At 44.4% G+C, this 26392-nt stretch overlaps 1 protein-coding gene across 1 annotated transcript; it reads right to left on the reverse strand.

Moving 5' to 3' along the window:
- Positions 1 to 1397: 1397 nt before the first annotated feature.
- LOC124594512 (glutathione S-transferase D7-like) lies at positions 1398 to 24327 on the reverse strand. The gene is made up of 5 exons (XM_047132884.1): positions 24178 to 24327; positions 5246 to 5304; positions 2679 to 2814; positions 2068 to 2070; positions 1398 to 1568 (listed from the first exon to the last, which is right to left on the reverse strand). Exons 1-5 carry the CDS (start codon positions 24325 to 24327, stop codon positions 1398 to 1400), a joined length of 519 nt encoding a protein of 172 aa, XP_046988840.1.
- Between the last annotated feature and the right edge of the window lie 2065 nt (positions 24328 to 26392).

The following is a 26392-nucleotide window of genomic DNA, read 5'->3' on the forward strand; positions in this document are numbered from 1 at the left end:
TCAAATGAAAGACTTACTTTTGAGAATTTATTCCCGAACATCATAGTACCGAATGAGCTTAGCGTAAAAGAAACAAAAGGAATTGTCTGAACAGAATGTAATACGTGAACAGGGGGAGTTGGAGGGAGATCAAGCCCTGACTCAACGATTAGCTGACATGGAAAGAAAACTGCAGAACCAATCGCTTGAGTTTCGGCAAACGGTGTCAGATGTTGGTGGTCGCAAACAGTAGTTGAACACGAACTGGTCGGTTTACCTACTGAACTGCTAGAAAAAAATGGACTGCATTGCAGCGTCAGAGTTAGAGTTTAAGGAAACAGAATGGAATCCAACAGAGCTGTGAAATGAGGTGACGATAGCCAACTCTGGCTTGCAAACAACCTGTATGGAGCTTGCAACACAAGAGACTAAAGGAATTCCGGTAATGGAAAAAGCAATATCAAATGAAGTGGGCGAAAATACAGCCCACTAAAGGAGAAGGGTTGGTGAAACAGTCGAAAAGGATCGAGAAATAACTGAGCGTCCCAGACAGATCATACTAGCGATCGTCGTCTTCTCAAATAATTACGGAAGTAAGAAGCCCGAGCGTGAAGGCGCAAATGATTCAGCAAGGTGAGCGTACCACATCCACATAGCCATGGGAAAAATGTACCTGGCTTTTTCCATCAACTGGAATGAGAGAAGGAAAAATAGCTACGTTGTATGTAGATTATATGAAAGTGTGCTCTGTTGGAGCCAAGTGAACTCTGCCAATCAATAAAGAAATTACAGGAGAAGCTTCCACACAGAACATCATCCACCATGAGACATTGCAGGAGTAGGCTTTCACAAGGAATAGCGACAAGAGTTTAACGGACTTCTAACTTTAATACTGCGAATTGAATCGGTATGTCAACGATCCGTTTAAACCTGAAGATCTGGCCACATTTATTAACTTCAAGCTGCCAGAGGATATTAGACAACAACTTGTAACAGTCACTAAAATAGTCAGTCACACTTGGTGCTTCATCACCTGTCAAGAAGCTGAGAGTGACCAAGGGTAATCACTCCCATGGTGCATGTGTGCGTCCACAACCTAGCACGTGGTCTCCGTAACCGCGTGGTATTCTGTAAACTATTGCTCGTTGCAGTGATTTTCGATGTTTCGTGGCCGACCTAAGATACGTATCTCTCATGTAGGTTTGTACACTACGGCGATGTTCCGTTTCTGCTGGTTCTTCCCTATGGTGTCAGCTACGTCTTTAATGAAGACAGCAAAACTTAGGCTTTTGGAGACAGCAGTACACAACTATGATCTTTATGTGTTGGTCTTCACTCTCTTCCCTATGGCGTCAGATACGTCTTTAATAATAGGTTGTTCGTATGTTTTTAACTTTTTAAAAGTTGAATTGATATCTTTACGTTACCTCTAATGCCGACAAAGAATTGGCGACAGCATAATCAGCAAGCGTGATGTTGTCTCCTGCCAGCCACTGTTTGCCACCCAGCATTCGGTTTAAAGTTTCCAGACCGTCATTTACTTTATCGATGCTGCCGGTATCCACCTGTTCGCCATAAAATTTTGGCCGCTGTTGACAGGAAATTAACGTAAATGCAGATCTCAGGAAATGCAACGAGATAGTAAGAACGTGGATTCTAAAAAGAACAAGACATAAAAAGAAACTGAAGGTACACAAAATGAGATAGAGAAAGTGGAAATGCATCAATAATGTACCATTTACTTTACACATCATGTCCACGCAATCAACCACGTAACCGAAACTATTAAAATTGCAATCAAAGACGTGTTAAATAATCCAAATAATGAGATAATTACTGTGCTTACAGCATAGCAAGTATGTTGTCGCACAAAATAATCACATGCGATAAGACATCATTCTTCTGAAATGCGAGTGGTTCAAGGGGAAATTTGTTTTTTTTTTTTCACAAGGAAAAATCTAAGTTTAAAAAAACTAATACTTAATGAGGAAATTCAATATGAGCCCTTTTCTTCTAATACAACTTCCTTTTTTCATGCAGAGTCGATTCAATCTTAAAGATCAGTAGTGCAAAACAAACAATGCGAACAAACTACAACTTTAATTAGGTTGTGCCCCACCGCTACTACGAAATGAATACGTCTAAAGTATTCCTGAGATCAATTATGAAACCTGCACTGCACCAACTAAAGGCCGAGACTTGAACAAGTGAACCTAGTGACTTATCGACTTCCAGCAAGCAGGAGGGGGCATGAGGCCGTGTTCCGATGAAGCCCGTTTTTCGAGTCTTTGCTCAAAATAGATTACCCGTGATTTGTGCGCGTCACGTGACTTCGTGTAAGCCAGCCTAAAATGCTTAGCATGAACCAGATTGCGCATGTTCACAGAGAGGCGATTGTTGTATCGGTTGCTAACTTGACAGTGAACATTCAGTTCCACATTCGACAGGTTACTCTGCAGCTGTAATAAATGATCTGAAGATGGGCAGCTGGTTCGAATCCAGTCACATGAAAATAAAGGAGAGATATTTGGCCACAGAATTTGGGCAATTTTTTAAAATTATGGTCATTTATCGAAAGGAAACCATGGAACTAAAAATAAAAGTATGTTATTACTCCTTTCCTCATTTTGACGATACTAAACAAAAATAGAATATGATTCAGTTTTTTGTATGAAAGGCAAAAATGTAATACTTAGGGCAACACTGAAAATTCTGTTGTACAAATCTTGATCAAAAAACAGCCTCTGATGGACAAGGACACATTTGTTTACATCCTTCGGGTAGAGAGAGTCATCCTTCACGTACTTTGAGATGAGGTACATGGCAATAGCACGGCTGTTAACAGACCACCAAGTTATTAGAAACATACAGGCTAAGACATAAATTCTATGATGTCACTGTACATTGGCACACATAGTGAGATCATGGTGTTAATTTATTACGTCTGTATGATTCCCTACCGAATATCTAAACAAACATTCTGTTTGTCTCTCTGAAGGCGAGAAGTTCCATACAACGTATTTCAGCAGCAAACTTTAGGTTAGCAATGCTATCACCTTTATGGTAAGTGTAACCACAATTACAATGACCTCAAGACAGTAAGCGGTCTAAGAAGTGAACTGGTGTTGACAAAGAGGCCTATGCTGCAACTATCTGCTGATTACGTGCCTCAGCTGGAAACCAGTGAAATTATTTATACATTACATCTTCTTAGTGTGCTGTAACTGATGTATCAATAACTTGCATCAGGCACAATACCTGCAATCATTAGTGAATGATTCGGTATATATCTAAACAAGATTTTCGGCAAATGACAGTCTGTAGAGGGAAAGGTAATTGTTTGACACTTTCAGTTCTTGACCTGAGACGGAATTTTTGTCTGCCTGTTAGTATATTAAACAAAGACCTATGTGTTTGCTGCACGATGAGAAACGCCGTTGGTCAGACAGTGGTGGATCGCTAGACTCTGCTTGTTGTGAGGCATAAATGATCTGAAGATGCTCTTTATCGTCTTTAAATGGAAGAGGGTAGAATTGGACGAATAGTGGGTACACTAAAACTAATTTTTAGTACTGTTTCTTCTAGAATATTTAATGTCTCAAAGGACAAACCTCTGTATTTATTACACTTGGGATAATTATATCTCGGAAGTTAGGTATCATCTTCTTTCTTACTTTTCATATGTTTAAAGAAATGACATTTTGCAAGACGTCGCTCTTGATAGTTATGTTTCATTTAGATATGACTAGTAATATTGTGATGGTTTCATAGATGGTACTATTAGTACTTAATTCTGAGAATTGCTTAGTGTGCTTTATCTGGTTATGTGAATCGAATAAAACATTTTTCTTAAGTACGTGGAGAGATAAACTAGTTAATGCGAAGTTTAAAATTAAACAGTATATATTATTATGTTAGGTAAGTTAAAATAAAGTAGAGATAAAACCGTAATGGAGGGTACACATCACGTAACTAGATAATTAATAAAGTTACATTACTAACAGAAGTATAACCAGCATACTTGCTGCATAGAACCTCGAAGAACCAGTTATGGTTGGTTGCCGGTTAGATGCTGTCGGGAATGTATGATTGAAGCTCCTCTGTACCATAAAAGCTCTTCGTACACAACGCTTTGCTTGGTATTACATGGTGATATACTTGCATAATGTCAGCCTCTTGACTTCGAGGATTATACCCGTTCTTTATTGCATTGATTTCTTCTTAGTGGTCTATATTTTTGTAGAAAGTCCTTAGCGGATACTTCAAGATACTTCTATTCGCGAATATATGTTTTCTGTTTGGATAGACTATCTGCAGTTTTGATCAAACACATTTTAGCTAGCCGTTTATTGCTTCGAATTTCTGTCAGTAGCTCTACTATTAGGCCTGCTACAGGATGACTCATTTTTCCGACGTTGACGATCTTTAGCAATACAGGAGCTGGTTTAGATTCATATAGACCTTCTATAGTTTCCCCCTTTTTTTTAAATCTGAAACCAGTACCTGCAATCTTAATGGTAGCTAATATGAGGTTTCTTTCTCATCAAACATGTTTCACTGCTTCATATATATAAAACATTAGACCAATTTTCACATACGTGCCTTCTCTAAGATCCTTCAATCATAAATGTTATAGCTTTCTTTGTATTGACAGAGTATGACGAAACTGGAATTAAGATTTAAGTTCTTCGAGCTTATTTTTTGCACCTGTTTCGCTTTAATGCACCGTATGTTCTTCTTTATAAAGCTCTGTGTTTGGTACTGCTTACCAGACAGTTTCCTTATTTTTCAGAATTGTTAAAGGACTTGGAGCTTCTGCCTACTACCTCAGTTTATCCATAGAGTTTTCATATCTATCATTTTGTAATTTGTGCATGTGGTTCATTACTTTGTAACATGTAAGTATTTCAGCTAATCGTCGTGAACTGTAAAAGCCATACATGATTTTTTCTAGTACACTGGCCACGCTGAACAAGAACTATACCACAAACGTTGTTACCGAAACGCAAAGCAAACATTAATTTTTTTTTCTGTTTAATATTGTTTTTCATCAGTATCCCAGTAACTCCTGTGGGCTGAGGATGACACGACGGGTGGTCGGTACTGTTGGGCCTTCTTGGTCTGTTCGGGCAGAGTTTAGTTTTAGTTCATCAGTATCAGACGTACTTCTAACAAATCTTGTGTTGTCTTTCTCCATCTCAGTCAGTCGTTAGCTAACGGTCACTAAAGATCTGATACATAATTGTAACTAATAATTAATGCTTACCTTTCAGCAAGATACAGGCCATTGTCTTCCAGTGCAGGAATGGTACGCTGAGGAAATTTCTGAAATGATCGAGAAATATATAGTATTTAAGTTTGCGTAAGTATTACCTAAGACGTCACAGACACTAAAAGGTGAACTAAGAAAGAAAGCATACAATTCAGTTATTTATAAATTCTTTGCATGAATCTTCATATCATAAAAAGGGAACATAACAATGACAATTTCCGATTTTTGTATTCATTGCAGCATTTGTGATCTTCATAAGTGACAGAATGTTATACTGACGGATACGAACTGACCTCCAGATGCCACGGTGGATTATGTGCTACGCTATTCGTACTTGACTCATTTGCCGTAAGATATATAACTCACGTATGAGCAACGGAACTTGATGTAGCAGTCATATTGAAGAGAAAACTGTAGTTCGAGATGTCAGTCGACCAAGAAGTCATTTGCATGACTTTCCCACACAGATAAGATAATATACGATATTTCAGTATATTTTATGACGGCCATTTCATCGGACCGAGACGTATATCACACTTCGTCTCGGAAGCTACATGGGCTCAGAGGATTTCACAGGTATGCCATGAGTACGTGAACCACAGTGAATTCGTTGCTATCAGGATGAAACGATGTGGTCAATACAACGTGTATGCCTTGGTTGTGGTAATCCTTGAATTATGTTTGCAACGGCGGATGCAAGAGCTACCGACCAACAACTGCTTCCTAATTCACGAAGCGAACGCCGAAATTCAGTCTAGATTTCACCAATGTGTATTACAGGAGCCTTCGCACAACACTTTTTATTAACTTGAAATATTGTAACCAGCGAAGGTGATAGGGGCTCAGACGTCGACTGCGAAACGACGGAAGTTCGCAAAAAGCGCCCAGCCAGAGGGAACCACTTCAGCGGAACACTTATCAACTTAACTGAGGTCGGTCTGCGATGGAAACACCGAAAGGCGCACAACTCGTATCGCGTGGGCTGATCACAGGGTGCAAGAAAGTACGGTATAAGCGAAGTAGCCGAACGGACCTTGTCCTTTCCCAGAGCAATTTTAAAAGACTCCCACTTCTTTATTTCCATATTTCCTGTCAGATTTTGCTGGCTCCTATCTATCCCTTGGCGACTTCAGGGCTCCTCTCCCTCCCCATCTTGACCTTGACCTGACCTCCATCCTAGCTACGAATTACGCGAACCCCATATTTCCTTACTTTCTCCCACTTTATACTTATCCCCACAAGCCTACCAACCTGTACGCAGTATCCCCATCAACACCAACTACCCGAAAAAAATCAATATGCTTTCTTTCTATTACTCTTCCGAAATGCTGGTCTCCCGTACGAGGGTAATAAGGACATTTTTTAACTTCCTCGCAAGTAATTTTTTAAAATTTTCTTACAAAGTTTTCCTATGTGTCTCTGTAAATGACATCACTTCAAAGCGTCCTTACATGTATTTTTAAAAAACGTTACACAACCCAGCTTTTAAAGTTTTTAACCCACATTTGCACCAAATTCTTTTGGCTGAAATGCAGAATATTATTCCGCTGCCAGCCCACCTTTGTCCCATGGGATGAGGGAATGAAATTACAATAAAGAAATAAAAAACGGAACTGGCTACTTAGGTTAAATATCCAAGGTAAATCACCTAAAACCTACACCTCAAATATTGCGGAAACGGAAAGTGCTATTGACGTGCAGTTGTCAAACAATGAAAGGTAGGCAGGGCTCTTGTTGTAGGCCAATCAACAGGTTGGTTCAAATGGTTCAAATGGCTCTGAGCACTATGGGACTTAACAGCTATGGTCATCAGTCCCCTAGAACTTATAACTACTTAAACCTAACTAACCTAAGGACAGCACACAACACCCAGCCATTACGAGGCAGAGAAAATCCCTGACCCCGCCGGGAATCGAACCCGGGAACCCGGGCGTGGGAAGCGAGAACGCTACCGCACGACCACGAGATGCGGGCAACAGGTTGTAATAATTCAACGAAAGCGCATTTCTTGTGTAAACATACACTTTTAAATTAGACAGTGGATGTTGACTTTAACGAAATAAAAGTAGAGCAAGTTACAATGTTAGTGGTGTTTGTTGCAGGATTCTAGTGCGAGTGTTTTACGAGATACCGTATTTTGAAAAGTTCTCACACCGACGATTTACAGTACCTGTGTAGCACACTAAAGAGCAGCACAAGTGCGTACGCACGTTACGTGGATTCTGACTAGTATCGAGACAACTGACCATAGTACGTTGTGTTCAAAATGACTACCGGCAGTGACAATACACGCTTCCAATCTGATACGGAATGACTGTTGCACACCCCTAGCATTTCAGCGGAGATGTCCGAGTAGGCTCCAGTAATACGTCGTTACATATCACCAGGCGTAGTTGGTAGGTCCTCGTAGACAGCGTCTATCAGCATTCGAGACAGAAAAATGTTTACAGGCGTCAAAACTATGGAACAGGCCGGCCTCTGCATCCAATCCAACGATTTGGAAACAATTCATTAAGACCTATTGTAGTACGTTCTGCACTATGGACTGTACAGCCATCATGTTGGTACCACAGGTTCCTTTGCAGAGGAACATGTTCAAGCATCCTTAGAAGATGGTCTGTTAGGAGGATGCGATACGTGCGCGCGTTCAGTGTTCCGTCTATGGACCATGGGCCTATGGGCTGATAGGTCACAATTCCACACCACACGTTTACACTCCGCGGACGCTGACGTCCCGCCTGACTAAGCGAACTGGGGTTGTCAGCAGACCAACAGTGCATGTTTCGGCGGGTTAACTGGCCATGATTCGTAAATGTGGCTTCACTAAACTAGATACCTGATATATCTGGAGTGTCCTGTCTTATTGCCCAAGTACAGAAGTTACTATGATTTTCATAATCGTGGCCATGTAGCTCTAGATGGAGAGAGATGGAACCTATGTAGATGGAGAATGCGTGGGGTACTTGCCTGACTGCCGGCCGCGGTGGTCTAGCGGTTCTAGGCGCTCAGTCCGGAACCGCGCGACTGCTACGGTCGCAGGTTCGAATCCTGCCTCGGGCATGGATGTGTGTGATGTCCTTAGGTTGGTTAGGTTTAAGTAGTTCTAAGTTCTAGGGGACTGATGACCACAGATGTTAAGTCCCATAGTGCTCAGAGCCATTTGAACCATACTTGCCTGACTCTGTCACTTCCTCGTGCGATTGCGCGGAAACTAAAGTCCGAGTCAGCTGCAACAGCAGCAAGAGCATTAATTTCCCCCTCTTCTGCCGTCACTCGTTTCCTTCTATTAACGTTGTCTAGCTGTTACACTACAACTTTCACGTAACTGGTTGATGATGTTGATAAATAACTGCCGAGCTGGTGACGCCTGTTGGGATATCATCCTGCATACAGCGTACAAGAACGAACTGCATTCTTCCTACAGTCTCTACAAGGTGTTACAAAAAGGTACGGCTAAACTTTCAGGAAACATTCCTCACACACAAATAAAGAAAAGATGTTATGTGGACATGTGTCCGGAAACGCTTAATTTCCATGTTAGAGCTCATTTTAGTTTCGTCGGTATGTACTGTACTTCCTCGATTCACCGCCAGTTGGTCCAATTGAAGGAAAGTAATGTTGACTTCGGTGCTTGTGTTGAAATGCGACTCATTGCTGTACAGTACTAGCATCAAGCACATCAGTACGTAGCATCAACAGGTTAGTGTTCATCACGAACGTGGTTTTGCAGTCAGTGCAATGTTCACAAATGCGGAGTTGACAGATGCCCATTAGTTGTACGGATTAGCACGGGGCAATAGCCGTGGCGCGGTACGTTTGTATCGAGACAGATTTCCAGAACGAAGGTGTCCCGACAAGAAGACGTTCGAAGCAATTGATCGGCGTCTTAGGGAGCACGGAACATTCCAGCCTATGACTCGCGACTGGGGAAGACCCAGAACGACGAGGACACCTGCAATGGACGAGGCAATTCTTCGTGCAGTTGACGATAACCCTAATGTCAGCGTCAGAGAAGTTGCTGCTGTACAAGGTACCGTTGACCACGTCACTGTATGGAGAGTGCTACGGGAGAACCAGTTGTTTCCGTACCATGTACAGGGCGTGCAGGCACTATCAGCAGCTGATTGGCCTCCACGGGTACACATCTGAGAATGGTTCATCCAACAATGTGTCAATCCTCATTTCAGTGCAAATGTTCTCTTTACGGATGAGGCTTCATTCCAACGTGATCAAATTGTAAATTTTCACATTCAACTTGTGTGGGCTGACGAGAATCCGCACGCAGTTGTGCAATCACGTCATCAACACAGATTTTCTGTGAACGTTTGGGCAGGCATTGTTGGTGATGTCTTGATTGGGCCCCATGTTCTTCCACCTACGCTCAATGGAGCACGTTATCATGATTTCATACGGGATACTCTACCTGTGCTGCTAGAACATGTGCCTTTACAAGTCCGACACAACATGTGGTTCATGCACGATGGAGCTCCTGCACATTTCAGTCGAAGTGTTCGTACGCTTCTCAACAACAGATTCGGTGACCGATGGATTGGTAGAGGTGGACCAATTCCATGGTCTCCACGCTCTCCTGACCTCAACCCTCTTGACTTTCATTTATGGAGGCATTTGAAAGCTCTTGTCTACGCAAACCCGATACCAAATGTAGAGACTCTTCGTGGTCGTATTGTGGACGGCTGTGATACAATACGCCATTCTCCAGGGCTGCATCAGCGCATCAGGAATTCCATGCGACGGAGGGTGGATGCATGTATCCTCGCTAACGGAGGACATTTTGAACATGTCCTGTAACAAAGTGTTTGAAGTCACGCTAGTACGTTCTGTTGCTGTGTGTTTCCATTCCATGATCAATGTGATTTGAAGAGAAGTAATAAAATGAGCTCTAACATGGAAAGTAACCGTTTCCGGACACATGTCCACATAACATATTTTCTTTATTTGTGTGTGAGGAATGTTTCCTGAAAGTTTGGCCGTACCTTTTTGTAACACCCTGTACACACTATGATCATGTCGGCTGTCTCTGCGCTGGTAAATTCCATATCCCCCGCACAACTTACTGCTTTGACTGTCATACTCTAACTTAACTAGGAAGTCGCAGTGCACTCAAGGAACACACAAGCACACTGTAAGCAAACATAACAACATCGTACCTAGCAACTTCTAAAGTTAAATGGCACAAACAAGTATCGGTGCGGTAATTTTTCAAAATACGGTATATCGTAATCGACTCGTACTAGAATCCTGCAACAGACACCACTCACATTCTAAAGCACCCCACTTTTAGTTTGTTGATGTCAGTAGGCATTACTCCATTTACGAAAGTGCATGTTTGCACAAAAATACATTTTCTAAGTATTATTACAATTTGCTTACTGGTAATAATACGAGCCCCTGACGGCCAATCCATTCTGTGCAAACCGCACATCCATTTTCCGCAATATTTGCAGTGCAAGTTTTCGCTGATTCACGCTGTATAAAACCTTTGGCTGAAGAGTTGTTTTATCCGCTGTCAGCACGCCCCCCGCGGGGAAATAAAATAACAATAAAGACAAGAAATGGAGCTTGCAGTTTGGCGCTGGATCAAAAGTTTCCGTTGCTTCAACTATAGCTCTACTAGGAGTCTAGACTGCTGGGGCGGTTTACGGGCGTGGGACTCTGCATCAGTTTTCGTGCGTGCTGCGGACTAACGTGGCTTGTGATTTTGCACTTGACTGTATCCCTTTCCTCTCCGTTCCGCGTTAGCCTGTCGACTAGGTCGCTTCGCAGAGTATGCATGTGTTTGTACGCTATCTGATCAAAACTATCCAGACACCGCTGTATAACGCAGAACCGACCACCAAATGGCACGAGAGGAGGATCCCCATTATAAAAGTAGGCGGGCAGTACTGTGTTCTCAGCAGAGAAGCACAAACAGCAGAATGGGTTGGTCAGGAGACTTTAGGGACATCGAAAATGGACTAATCATCGGATGTCATCAGAATAACAAATGCATCAGCGTCATTTCAACCTATCTAAAGCTGCCCAAGTCGAGTGATGGGGAAGTGATTCCGCACTGGGAACGCAAAGGAACAACAACAGTTAAACCAAGACGAGGACCTCACGTACCAATGGGATAGAACCGTGTAGCATTGCGGAGAGTGGTTGTAGAAAATCGCATCGTATCAGCAGAAGGAACCACTCGTGAGTTTCAACGTGCTACCAGCAGACCAGCTACCGCAATGAGTGTGCGTAAGGAGTAAAAAGTATGATTGTACTGTAGGAATTACTGCAATCAGCCACAGGTTGACTTCTTGCAAGTTTTACATTAAATTTTAGGACGCAAACCTACGGTATTCTCTAACCAAAATGGATAAAATAAAAAGTATGAGCTGCAGCGATCGAGCAGACCCACAGAAGCCACTCATTTCCGAACCATTTGAGGTGGTCTAAAGAGCGACGCCAGTGGACGGTGGAGGACTATAAAGGAATGGTTTGCAGTGATGAATAACGATATAGCTTGTGGTAGTCGCATGGAAGCTTAGAGTTCTGTGAATGCCTGTAGACAGCTACTTTTTCATGGTTACGTTGCGATCTCTTACTTACACCTAATAAATGCTTAATGCGGGCTGATATGAACACATTTTGCAGCATTGTGTATTGCGTACAGTAGTTTAAGTATTCGGAGACGATAACTGTTTCTATCAGCTCAACAATCCATCCTGTCATAAAGCAGCAACTGGGAGGCAATGCATTGTGGACAACAACATTCTTGAAATGAACTGACCTGCCCAGAGTCCCAATCGTAACCCAATGGAACACCTTTAAAATGAAGCAGAACGTGGACTTCAACGCGTACTCCAGTATCCAGCAGCACTACCTTCTCTGGATTCGACTATTCAGGAAGACTGGGTAGCCATTCCTCCACGGACATTCAGACACCTCACTGAAAGTGTTTGCAATGTCCACTAATGCACTGATGGGAAAAAATCGTAACACCAAGAAGAAGTTATGCGACATAAACGAAAGACTGTAGGGGTGTTTCTACATCTGAAAGATGAAGTCTATTAAACTTCGCACCAGTCGCATAAGAGTGGCGCTAGTAAACCCACTATGAGGATGTAAATCAGGTTTGCTTCAGAGACATGCTTTAACAGTCTTGAGCCTTGCTTACCTATGAGATTGGACGTGCTGAGTTGATGATAGTCAAGAATCCCTTTAAGGCGGCAACCACACCACTGTCAACACCTCGCTGAGTTTGAACCAGATCGTTAAATAGGGCTACGAGAAGCTGGATGTTCCTTCTGCGAAACTCAAGAAAAACTTGCGAGGAATGTAGCCGCTGTACATGACTGCTGGCAGCGGTGGTCACGAAAATGTAGGGTCACAAGAACATCGAGCTCTGGACTGCCACGTAGCACTACTGAGAGGAAAGACCATCATGTTCGGCGTATGGCTCTGGCTTACCACAATGCATCGTCCGCCCCGATAGCTGAATGGGCAGTCTGCCTTCGGCAGGGCAACAGAGCGGACGCGTACGTGTTGACTTCGTGCGGCGCGCGAGCTCGCCTTGTTTACTTTCTGACGGCCGTTGCTTAAGTGCCGGCTTACCTTGTACGATCCATGGCGAACCGTTACCGTAAATCAACACTCCGATTTACTTTCTGCAACGATTATGCCCGACCCAAAGCACTCGAGGTGGAGCGTTTTCTGCGAGAGGAAGTGCAGATCCCGGCGACCGATATTATCGGCATACATTTGTCCATCGTGAGCAGCACGGTCTATGTGAAAATCTTTAACGACGCGGCGTGCGAACGCATACTACGTGAGACCAAACAGGGGCTCCGCTTCTGTCACGCTGATGGCAATGTGGGGGAGGTAACCGTCGACCACGCAGGCTTAGGTATGCGAACGATACGCATTTTCGAATTGCCATTCGAACTTCCAGCTGAGGAAGTCGTTGCGGCACTACGCCCATACGGCACAGTCCACGGCCACACTGCGGAGAAGTGGTCACAGTTTCGAACGTATCCTGTCCTAAACGGGGTCCGACAGGTCACCATAGATCTCCAAAGCCACGTCCCGTCCTACTTACAGATCGGCGGATGCCGTGCCATAATTATATACGATGGCCAGCCTCGGACCTGTTCCGGGTGCGGCAGAGAAGGCCACCTTAGATCCGAATGCCTACAACGGCGTATTACGCAACTTCCAGCGGCCGAAAAACCACCCACGTCGCAACCTACAGTGCTACCGGTGACCTATGCCGCTGCTCTGGCTTCTCCTACCACTTTGCAACGTCGCCCGGTCACCACAAACGACGCCACCAACGAGCCCGACCAGACACCGACGGAGAGCGCCTCGGACGACCCGCCGCCTCGGCCGGCCTTTGACGCCGCTCCGAAGATGCCGGCGCAACCAGACGCTGACCCTGATCTCGGAAACACGATGGAGATCGACTCGCTCATCGTTCCTACAGCGGCCTTTCTGCCAGAACGACGCGACTCCCTTCCGTCGTCGGACACGGAGGGTCGCACAAGGAAACAACGTTCCCCGAAACGTCGGAAGCGAAGACGTCGCACCGTTTCCGGCCAAGAGGAGACGTTGCAAGTCGAGGAGGACGTACCCGTCGACCAGCACGAGGCCTCAGAACCCGCTACTGCTGACGAAGACGTAATGAGCGCGGAGACATCTATCGGTGTGCCTGCGCCCCGTGCTGACGCTGAACTACATCATGAACGTCTCACAGGCGACACTACACCACGCACAATTACGACATCTTCTGCAGACAAAATGGACGATACACCAGTTTCTGCTTCCACGGCGTGGCACGAGGAGGAGGTCACGGAGCAGGAGCCGTTACGGGACCCTGCGCCGTCACGGCCGCTCCACTAATCATACTCTCCCCAGACTCCCCTGCGAGCCAGCGGGATAACGTTCCGCTGCGACGCCCACACCCTTGCGCGGACGGCGGAGTGGACCAGCCTCCAGCAATCCGACACCAGGCCTACCGGATAGCAACCATCAACACCAACAACATCCGTTCCAGGGTGAAAATCCGCCTTATGCAGGAGATGTTCTGGGCTTCGGATATTGATTTCGCCCTTCTGCAGGAAGTTCACTTGGCTAGTCTCCCGGATATCAATGGCTATACCGCCCACGCCTCCGCGAGTGATCCTATGGGCCGCGGGGTGGCCATCTACGTCCGCCACGGGATTTCTGTGACCGATGTCGCCTTCCTTCCATCAGCTCGGGGCATGGCACTCACTGCCATGGGGACACGCATCATTAATGTCTACGCTCCCTCAGGCACCGACCGACGGCATGAAAGAGCCCAGTTTTATTCCGAGGAAATCGCTTCCCTGTTTTTAGGGCGTTATGACCATTGCCTACTAGGAGGTGACTTTAACAGCGTTCTGCATCCTAAAGATCAGATTCCCCACTACACTACATGCCAGGAGCTATGTATAGTGGTGCGAGACCTCCTGCTTTACGATACCTGGGAAGTACAACACGGCGACCTTTCTGGCCATACCTTTCTTACAAGTCATTCCGCAAGCCGACTAGACAGGATATATGTCTCACAAACTCTTAGATCTGCGATACGGGGCGCCGAACGCTGGCCGCTGGCCTTTTCCGACCATTGCGCTTACATCTGTACGGTCCTCCTTCCGCCGCAATCAGTATGGCGCAGCCGTGCGCCATAGAAACTCAATACCTCACACTTGCATGACCTGGCGTGTCGGCAACAAGTCACTGAAACGTGGACAGCCTGCGAACGACGCCTTCCCCGCTACCACTCGACATTGACATGGTGGTTGGACTGCGCCAAGCCGGCGATCCGGAGGGCACTGATGAGATACGGAAAGGACATGGCCGACTGGCATCGCACCACTGTTGACTTCTATTACGCGATTCTCCGAGATCTGGATGCTCAACCGCCAACCCCGGACAACCAGTTGGAACGGCAAAGAACTAAGGCGAAGATAATTGCGCTGGCACGCCGGAAATTGCAAGGGGTCGTGATACGGACGCGGCGCCACGATCACGCGGATTTAGAAATTCCATCCATGCATGATATAGTGTCCGACAAACGAAGGCGTCGTCGGTAGATCATCAGCACTCTGACCACGCCTCATGGAACGCAGGTGACCACTCAGAATGACATCGTCCGCGCATTCGTCGAGCACAACCGTCGTACTTATAATGATGACGACGCTGAAACTGCAGCAGACGACTCCAATTTGAATTACGTCACGCGTACCCTCCCCCACACGGAGGCGGATGCTTTGACAGTGGCGGTCACGCTAGACGAAGTCAACAACGCAATCGCCAAGGGTGCAGTCAACAGATCGCCCGGCGTTGACGGCTTATCGATTGAGTTTTACCGTACCTTTCGGGACCTCATGGCCCCACGGTGGACGACTATGTATCAAGAACTGATAACATCTGACCAAGCAATCCCACCCGCCTTTGCTGAGGGCATAATTATACCAGTCCACAAACCAGCCCGTGGTTCGATGGTCACGAGTTACAGACCGCTCACCCTCCTGAATGCCGATTACAAGATTTTCGCGCGCTTACTGGCAATGCGGCTCCGAACTACACTCCCTCATATCCTCTCGCCAGAACAAACGACGCCTGGCGGACAGATTAACATACAGACTGCCACAGGGGAATGCCGCGACTTAATTGCGATAGCGGCGGCCTGCAGGCTCCGGGCGGCGGTCGTCGCTATAGACTTCGACAGCGCCTTCGATAAAGTGCGTCATCGTTTCCTGTTTTCGGTGGCAGCCCGAATGGGCATCCCCCCTCCGTTTCTCGACGTCATCCGGCGTCTTTACGACAGTGCCAGTTCACGTGTCCAAGTCAATGGACGTATAGCAGGGCCGGTACCTATCTGCCGTTCGATACGGCAGGGGTGCCCCCACTCTACCCTCCTGTATGCTATTGCCCTTGAGCCCCTTATTGGGGGCTTGACGACCAAGCTCTCTGGCCTCACCCTACGCCAACACACTTTTCGCTGTCGGGCATATGCTGATGACCTCCTCCTCCTCATTCGCTCCGGCTCTGAGGTTCGGGATGTCCTCGAATTGATTACCCGTTATGGGGCTGCCGCTGGCAGTGCCATGAATGTCGCCAAATCTTCTGCAATGCACATTGGACGAGGCCTCCAGGAGGGTGAAGTGGCACCACTGCCGCTTGTGCGGACTTTCCGGTACCTGGGCATTACCTTTACCCCCACGGTCACACGCACGGCGGCAACGAATTTCCGTCGCCTGTTACACGTCATCCGCAACGACGTCCGCCAGAACCTCTTGCGCCGCCAGGACACACTTCAACGGGTTGCGTTTATTAATCTTTATGTGGCATCAAAATTGGTTCACATCGCGCAAGTTCTCCCTCTGCCAACTGCAATTGGGCGCAACCTTCAGGCGGCTTTTGGCTATTATCTCATGGCTGGTTCAATGTTTAAAGTCCGTTATGAGACACTTACCCTGCCCCCACGGTATGGTGGCGTCGGGCTCGTCAATGTCCGTATGCGAGCTCCAGCCTTGTACATGAGTACCATGAGAAAACAGTGGATGGGCCAGGGTACATCTCTAACACGCAGCTTGCTTGAGGTCCTCCTACCTGCTTCCACCTCACCACCAGTGTCTGTCGGCCATATCGTGCCGCATTTGTCCCATATTTCGACCTTTTTCGTCGACTACAGTTACATACATACCAGTCTCCCAGATACACGCCCACCTAGGACTAAGGATTTTAACAGCCTGTTGCTGCGCTGTGTTCCCCGGAATGTGATGGAGACCAAACACCCCTCCATCCAGTGGCCCATAGTGTGGACTACCGTCCACCAGCTCTTTCTCCCTACGAACGTCCGGGCACTGTGGTATCACATAGTCAACAGGAAATTTGCCACGAAGCAGCGCCTGCACAACATTGGCTTGTCAGAATCCCCTCTTTGTCTCCTTTGCCAGCAACTGGACACTGATGAACACCGTCTGACATGCGCCTCATCGCAAGATGTATGGCGCTTCGTGCAGCAAATCATTGCCTGCTATCTCCGGGTGCCACCAGACACAGTCGAGCCTCGAATGTTTCTATACCCGGAGGACCGACATTTTCCCGCCGCCAAATGTCATGCTATTACGTGGGTCAAAGGGTGGGCGGTTGCTTATCTCTTTAATGAGGGACCTAAATCCCGCCTCGACTTCTGGACCTATTTACGAACAGCCCATGCAGCTCTCGAAAATACGCCACGTTACCGAACATTATTTGTTAACTATCTTCGAGCGGTCTTTGTTCGACCTCCACTGATTGGGGGGTGCCTGGCACAGAGGGCACCCACCCCTCCTCCCCCGGCGGTGTCTGAGTTTCAACCGCCTGCGATCTATTCTACTTCTGACCTCCGCGGAGGGGAGAGCGCGTCGCAGATTGCGCGGATTTTATTTCTTTTTGCTTTTCCTTTTTCCTTTCTTTTTCTTTACCTAGAATTTATATTTCTTTTCTCTTTCGCATATGTGTTCCCATAATTTCATGCTATTAGTGAATATTACAAAAACACATGCAAATAAATAACTAACAATGCCTTCCCCTACTGTTGATTCCTGTTTCTCCCACTCCCCTAAGTACCACAGGCTCGGTGGTGGTGAGAGGGACACTGTGGCCAGGCCTCAGGTTTCGACCCCTGCCCACTTTGCCCCCCGAGCCCCCACCGGTCAAAAAAAAAAAAAAAAAAATACCCCCTCGACCTAAAAAAAAAAAAAAAAATGGTCAGCGTGACGGACTTGCATCCTGAGGGGCCGGGTTCGATTCCCGGTTGGGTCGTGAATTTTCTCCGCTCAGGGAGCGAGTGTTGTGTTGTCTTCATCGTCATTTCATCCCCATCCGGCGCGCAGGTCGCCCAATGTGGTGTCGAATGTAATAAGACCTGCACCAAGGCGACCGGACCTGTCCTGAAAGGGGCCTCCCGGTCAATGACGCCAAACGCTCATTTCCATTACCACAATGCATCTGGATCAGCAATTTGAGCAGTTGAGCAGCAGTTGGCACCACAGTGACACAACGAACTGCTACAAATCGTTTACTTCAAGAACAGCTCTGAGCAAGATGCCCTGTATTGTGCATGTCACTGACCAAAAATCGGGTCCGTGCGAGGCTGCAGTGATGACAAGCGACGGCTCTTTCGAGGGCAGGGTCGAGGTCTCTTTTCTGATGAAAGCTGGTTCCGCCTCGGTGCCAGCAATGGCTGTGTGTTGGTTATGAGGAGGTCAGTTGAGGACCTCCAACCAACCTGTCTCTGTGATGGACACACTGGACCTGTACGTGGAGTTATGGTCTGGGGTGCGATTTCGTATAACAGCAAGAGCACTCTCGTGGTTATCTCCTGCACCCTGACTGCAAATTTGTATGTTCGTCTGGTGATTCGACCTGTTGACCTGCCATTCATGAACCGTATTCCAGGGGGTGTCTTTCAACAGGATAAGGCTCGTCCACATACCGCGGTTGTAACTCTACAGATTGTCGACACATTGCTTTGGGCTGTTAGATTATCACATCTGTTAGATTATCACATCTGTTTAAGCACATATGGGACAAATCCAGCGTCTTTCACAACCATCATTAACCGTCCCTGTATTGACCGACGAAGTGCAAAAGGCATGGATCTCCATGGCACGAACTGACATTCGGCACCTGTACAACACATCCACATACATTTCCATGCTTGGATTCAACACTCTGGCGGCTACTTCGGTTATTAATGTAGCACCATTTTACATTTAATGGCTTATCTTCCGCTTACAATGACCTGTGATCTTGCAAATTTAACCACTTAAATATGGTACCTAGACAAATGTATTCCCGAAATTTTATTATTCTCCATTAATTACTTTTTGGTGTTGCGATATTTTTATCGTCACTGTACGTCAGATAGTGTACGTCTGAAGTGTCTCTGTTTCTTGTCAATAAACGCTGCGCACTGCCGAACTGGGCAAGAAAATCTAGGGATTCATCAGGAAAATTATGCATTCACAAATTGACAGAGGACGCTAGAATGTGAGGAAGTCTGCTCGATAGATAAGTTACGTTTTGATACAAGGCGACGGCGCTCTATGAGTATGTCCAGAGAACAGTGAGGCGATCGTTCTTGTAGCATCTTTAAAGGATGTTTATGTGGAATCAATCTGCAGCAGGATTTTATAAATCCCGAGAGAAGCAGTTGTTATCATTTATTTAACAAATTGGTTTTTGTTGTTCGGCACATACATGTTATTTTCAAATTTGAAAATGCAATGTACAGTGAAACGGCTGCTGCGCTCATTAGAGGTGAAAGGGGTGGGAGACAGCGCGCTGTTTGGTCAGTTCTTCGTGAGTAGGTGCGAATGAGTCCTTGTGAGGCCGTTACAGTAGTTTCCAGTGATTCCGCTCACGCGTTTCTCCTCAAAGCGGTGAAAATTTCCTGGGAAAATAACTTATTTGCGGAAAATGCTATTGGAGTTTTGAATATGTATCTGTCCGAATGTTACAGAGCGACAATTTTGCAGAAATTAATAGACACAGTGAATTGATGAGTAATAAACCCCGTCCTCTCATGTAACCTATGTTTGAATAGTCGCTTCTTTATTAATTAATAAAATGAGCTTGTATCGTTTCTCGAGTCCAACTATATTTTTATCACTATCTGAATGCACTCCAACTACAGATTCACCACAATTTGAATGCAGTGTTGACAAATTGGGAAATAACAGTGACTCAAACCCAACTACTATCCCTGAAAGGCCACTGACTCCTTGATAATCAAGTCTGATACGTATCGTAAATTGTAATAAAGATAAGATTGACATACAGTAGAAGAAGATACCATTAGTTTAAACCTTCAGCAGTGAACAATGTTAATATTCTCGTTTCTCGAATAGCAAGTAGCGAAGGACAGTAGCTGCGTATCGGACTGCTGTATCTCTGATGAATACTGATCTCTTATGTGTTCGAGAAAGCAACTGTTAAGGAACTACCCTGACCTCTGTCCGATCGTCCGCGCTCTGATGACGTCGTTTTTACCTGACAGATATTTGGATCCTTATCCTTGGAGTTGCTCGGTCCCTCCTAATAAGGAACTACCCTGACCTCTGTCCGATCGTCCGCGCTCTGATGACGTCGTTTTTACCTGACAGATATTTGGATCCTTATCCTTGGAGTGGCTCGGTCCCTGCTAATATTAATAGCTCATAGCGCTGTTCTCTTATCCTCTGTCTATCATTACGACGCTATAGCTTATGACTTTCTCTTCGCTGAGGATGAGAGAGCTCTCTTATTTTGCTTTAGGACGGAAAACTATCCTAAAAGTCAGAAGAGTCACTGAGCTAGTTAGTGGTATAGGAAAGAAGATGGAAACGGTAAACCATTCTATTTAAATCCCATAGAAAATTGTATAATGTATTCTCCTTACCTGAAATCAGTCAGACTAGCACCTAACCGACTCTCCGGCGGACATAGCATTACAAGAAGTTTCATACAAAATTTAAAACAAAAAACGAGCAAATCGACTGCAAACATAGGATGTGAGGTAATTACAAAGTAGAGCACTAGAGAATGTGAAGAAACAGACAGATTAATAATTGGCGTATTAGGTATCGGAGAAAAGAGTTCGTAAGACGCTCAAGTATCCAGATATGTAGATTTCATATTGGAAAAAAGCCTTGTAGTCAAGTGTAGAATAGATGGGGATGGGGTGACAGATCAATCATGGCCCAGTTAAAAAAGAACTGAACGAAAGGATACATTGCTAATACAGGCGTATATACCGACATCTTCAAGGACACAAGGGCGCGGGAGAACTACGAACAAATACAGCAGTGATAGACAAACTTTCTTGCTCAAGAGCCAGTACTGACATTTTGAGGTGACTCCTCAGGCCGCATATCTACCGATCTTACTGTCAACCAAGGTACGTTGGTATGCTATGTGACCCCACTACATTAACTATAGCATATGGTGCTAAGTTGGCAGCATTTATACATGTACCTATCGTCAAAAGTCGGCACCATTCGTAATACTTTGTGTCGACTGTTCTCCGATTCAGATTGCTGCCACCCTTAAGGATACCAAAGATGTGACAAGGTAATTGCTTGATGAAGTGTTGCTGTTAAGTCCATGTGACCGAATGATTAATTGACTAATAACAGTAACTGTGATTATATTTTTAAAAAAATGTTTGGAGTATTATTTTTCTTCTACATATTGCGTTGTGTTAGAACAGAATTTAATAAAACATTCCTTGCTACAAACATTTGCTGCATTTGGAGAGACCGACTCTATACTTTGCACTCATGTTACATCCGTTTGCTGCTTTTTTCTCTTTTACGAATCATGTTCAAAATGGTTCAAATGGCTCTGAGCACTATGGGACTTAACATCTGAGGTCATCAGTTCCCTAGAACGTAGAACTACTTAAACCTAACTATCCTAAGGACATCACATACATCCATGCCCGAAGCTGGATTCGAACCTGCGATCGTAGCGGTCGCTCGGTTCCAGACTGAAGCGCCTAGAACCGCTCGGCCACACCAACCGGCCTACGAATCAGGAAAACTACACTCTTCAGAAGCTCTTAATGTCAGCTGGCGATTTTGGGTTCACCTGTTAGTTGCCAGATGCATATTACCATAAAAAATACTTGATTAGGGCCGCATTTTGACGGCCACTGAGCTAGGGTGAATGATGAAGATAGTCTGATATTTCTCAGACATTTGAATGCAGCAGTGGATACGATAAATACACAATGCAGTAAGAGTCTATTTTGTTGGGTATAGAAATGAAAGAGGTGAGAAGGTCACTGAATTTTGTTCAAACCAATCACTTGTAGTTACTAACACTCTTTTCCAACCACCAAACAGAAGAACATATTCTTGTCTAATGCCTGGAAATGGCAAAAGATTCAGATGACCTGAGAATAAATGTATAGATAAAATTAAAAAGAGCAACGCTATCACAGAAATAAGTAAATAGTTTGCCAAAGCGTAAGAGGCTACGTACAGAAGACAAAGTAGGAGCGGTCTTAACGGAAGAAAACTACATAGTTCTTAGATGGAACGACCGTAAGAGGAGATGTATGAAGGACTGCCGAGTCGTGAATTCCAAAGGCAAGAAAAAGAAACAAAATAAGCAGATGAGCTGAGACCGGTAATACTTTGATATTCAACAAAGCTTGAGGGGAGATTAATCCACGGAAAGCTTTAGGAAAGTGCCAATTTTCAGGTGACCTTCTGCAAGGATCAAACTGCTGAGGTCATCGGTCCCTAGACTTACACACTACTTAAACTTACTTAAAATAACTTACACTGTGGACAAACGCACACCCATGCCCAAGGGAGGACTCAAACCTCTGACGCGAAGAGCCGCGCGAACCGTGGCAAGGCGCCCGTGACCGCACGCCTACCCCGCGCGGCCTAGAAGATAAGGCAAAAGGCTTATACTCACTATAAAACGACGTATACAAATCAGGAAAGCTACCAGAGTCTGTGAGAAAACTATCCAGATAGCAGACCCTACGACAAAGGAGCTAAAAGAATTTGATGGCTACCCTACATTGAACATTGTGTCATACGCTCCAAAGTATTAACTAAATATCATTAGGTACTATCTATAGAGAAAACAGCTGCTAGATGACTAGCTCATGTTTAGAAGACACATAGAAAAACGAGGAAGTGTTATAACAGTGCACGAGAGTATGTCAAGTACACACATAGAACTATTAATCCCTTTCATTGATATCGAAAAACCGTTTGTCGTGTTTAGAGCCCTCAAAAAACCTTAAAGTATGTTACAGAGACCTAAGATTAATTCACCACTCATATAAAAATCAAACAGCAGTTCTATACTATCACAAAATGAATGAAATGATAATGAATAATGCAAGAATATGACCTCTCACCACTGCTGTTCAGAATATATGGAGAAATAAAAATTATATTTTCAAACTTCTAGTAATCAAAAATACATGTAGATAAACAACTATAGCTAAAAATTGGACCCCCCGTCGAAGGTTCGAGTCCTCCCTCGGGCATGCGTGTGTGTGTGTGTGTGTGTGTGTGTGTGTGTGTGTGTGTGTGTGTTTTGCCCTCAGCGTAAGTGAGCTTAAGTTAGATTAAGTAGAGCTTAAGCCTAGGGACCGATGACCTTAGCAGTTTGGTCCCATAGTCCTTACCACAAATTTCCAATTTTATCAAGTGGAAGTCAGAGGATGTTATTATGATAGAAAGTAATTGGAATAAGTAAGTAATACTGTTCACAACCTAAAGATTGAGGCAGTACTCAACTGGGGAACGTCCTGTTGTAGTTGGTATGCCCATGCCTTCGAACTGACTTACGCAGACCCAAACCACGGGGCAATTTGGCATTTTTCACGTACACATATCACTGTCATATGCAAAAGAAGACAGAAAAAATCCGACTGCTGTCTCTGTGTTGAACCAGAGAAGTTTGGTCTAATACCTACCAATTTACCCATCGAGACACTTTCTTGCTACAAACTCATTGTTACAATCGCAATGACCTGGCATTTCCACTCTCAATGTCCAAACCGAAATTGAGTCTGTTATCAAGGGACTGTTGAACTTTAGCAAAGATTCCTACTGTTTCAGTGATAAACTTTAAAACTCTAGACAAAGAACACCACGAAATTGTCCCCTGAATCTACACATTTGGAACACACCTCTCATGGCCGCACAGAAAGGAGATCACTAGTGTCACATGGTGATAGCATGTACAGGCTCACTTGGGTCATAACAAAGCATTCCCAGTACTTACTTTCACACCTAAATAAAATAAAAAGTTTGCTTTTATACAGTGTCTCGTGTCTCAAGGTATGTAAAAATATTTTTGCACTCTGTAAATATACTAATTTTAGTAACAGTTAACACATGTATTACCTTCAACATTTCGGAAGACTTCATGTCAATCTCAGAGTCCATTATATCCACTACGAATACTTTCAGGTCAACTCCGATGATACCAGCCACCAGACGTACCAGACGACTTGGAGGACTCATTGGATGGTCGTAAAGAGTTGGAGGAGCCATTGTCGTACCTAAAAAATTAAGTGAACGTTAAATAAGTAATTTCTACAACGGCAGCCAGATTCCGCAGAAAATTTGCGAGTTTGTATATTGCGTGCTAAAGAGAAAAATGAAACTAGTGATTCTGGTAACAATATATAAAAATTAGGGGCAGATGCTGTGTGGCGTAGTTTGTAGTGGCATCATTAATTGTGGAAAAAGTTTCAGTTTGATTTTAAACTCAGTATCTTTAGTAGTTTGCGACAAGTGAACAACCTCTAAACATACACTAATTATACAGTAAATTATTTTGTAAAATAGTATTGAAGTTAGCAGCACTGCAGCAATTGTGAGACACGCACAAGAGAATGTTTTGTGTACGTCTCATTGAGAAACAACAACTTGATTATTGTTTTAAATCAATAATTATGTTCTTCTCTAGTAATAAGTTTTGCCAAAGTGTAGTAAAGAGTAGTTTAGTTTAATCTTAAAGTAGATTTGACGGTGGCAGAACATGATTCCAGCAATGTAAGCAAAGAGTGATAATACGAAGTTTACGATTAGTCCGGCTCGTAAAATCTGATACCTAATGCGTTATAGTAACACGAGCATAAAAAAATGAGAATCAGCTTCGTGCAATTTAATCTGGTCTGAAGTACGAAAGTCTCTAAGGGCACTAAACTGCACAAAGCAGACTCCTGGATGAACGAAACAGATAATTAATACAAATCTAACAGGATTCCTTACCGTTAAACTGAATTCATTTGATGAAAACTGTATCTGAGTATTTCAGTACTTGTACAACTAACCTAGAGTGGCAGTGAACATTAAAAAGTGATTTTCGTACTGAGCCTTGCCAGCTTGTGACCACTATTTGGCTCGATTATTTGTCTGACTTACTGGCATCTCAATAAGTGGTGTGATTATAGTGTACACGAAAAAGCGTACTTATCGTTGAGCACGTGAAGGAAAGCGCTGCTCACCCACCGGGAGTTAGTAAGGGCCGAGCCCTGGGGTACGACACTGTCTGACGGTCGCCAGTTTTCAGAACCATCTGCGCGCCGAAGAGCCAGAATGTGACTTGGACAAATCGTCGCCACTGTTGGTGTTGGGAGTCGCATCCGATTGTATTGGACTGCCGTAATTGCGAATTTGGCCTTCTGTTCGTTGACTGGAATTTTAAGTGTTTGGACTGGACAGCACGTCTTGTGCAACGGTCGGTATTATTTACCTGTCTGCTTACTCGGTTCGTGCTTTGCATGGCTCTCTGAGATTTTTTACAGTTCAGTTTGATGGAGCAGTTACCATACTGTTTATTCAGAGTGCATTGGTGTATACAGGGTGTATCATAATTAATGGCTTACACGCATACAGTTGAAAGTACACGGTACTAGAAGCAAAAAATGTCTCAGTATACATATGGTCGAAAATGCATACCTTAAAAGCTTCGAGCAATTTTTCATCTTCGATACTGTGGAACAAATCTTTTCTACTGCAGGTTCTTTGCTTTCCATATTTTGGGAAACGGTAGTACTGACAAAAATAAGAAAAAATGTCCAGCAAACATGTGCTCTAAAACGCATACCTTAAAAGTTACGAGCACTTGATCATTAGAAGAGTTGTGTTTCAAAAGAGCAAAGATGAACAAGTGCTCATAGCTCTTAAGAAATATATTTTAGAGCACGTGTTTACTGGACATTTTTTCTTGCTTTGGTCCACACTACCAGTTCCAAAAATATGGAAAGCAAGGAAATTGCATTTAGAATAGATTTATTTCACAGTATCGAAGATGAAAAATTGCTCGTAGCTCTTAAGGTATGCTTTTTCGACCCTATGTTTACTGAGAGTTTTTTGCTTCTAGTATCGTGTACAAACAACTGAATGCGTTTACACCATTAATTATGACACACCCTGTACACAGTATACCGTATGTTATTTCGGGAATTATGAGATTTCGGGGCCAAGTTGTGACTTAAAATAGGAAGATACATTAGTACTGACAGATAATTTTAAAATTTGTTACATCTAATTTATTATTTTCTTCAGATATGTGTTTTCCTTCAAATAAAATTATGTGATTTTAGAGGCT

The sequence above is a fragment of the Schistocerca americana genome, chromosome 2 (genome assembly GCF_021461395.2).
Source record: "Schistocerca americana isolate TAMUIC-IGC-003095 chromosome 2, iqSchAmer2.1, whole genome shotgun sequence".
Taxonomy (NCBI): domain Eukaryota; kingdom Metazoa; phylum Arthropoda; class Insecta; order Orthoptera; family Acrididae; genus Schistocerca; species Schistocerca americana.

What these genes read in the sequence shown, in the direction of transcription:
- LOC124594512 (XM_047132884.1), bottom strand. Translation starts at nt 24,327, where the DNA reads ATGGCTCCTCCAACTCTTTACGACCATCCAATGAGTCCTCCAAGTCGT. An exon ending in AGTCTTCCGAAATGTTGAAG is followed by an intron (nt 5,305 to 24,177) that starts GTAATACATGTG and finishes CGATCATTTCAG; the next exon opens with AAATTTCCTCAGCGTACCAT. An exon ending in GGCCTGTATCTTGCTGAAAG is followed by an intron (nt 2,815 to 5,245) that starts GTAAGCATTAAT and finishes GTCTGTTAACAG; the next exon opens with CCGTGCTATTGCCATGTACC.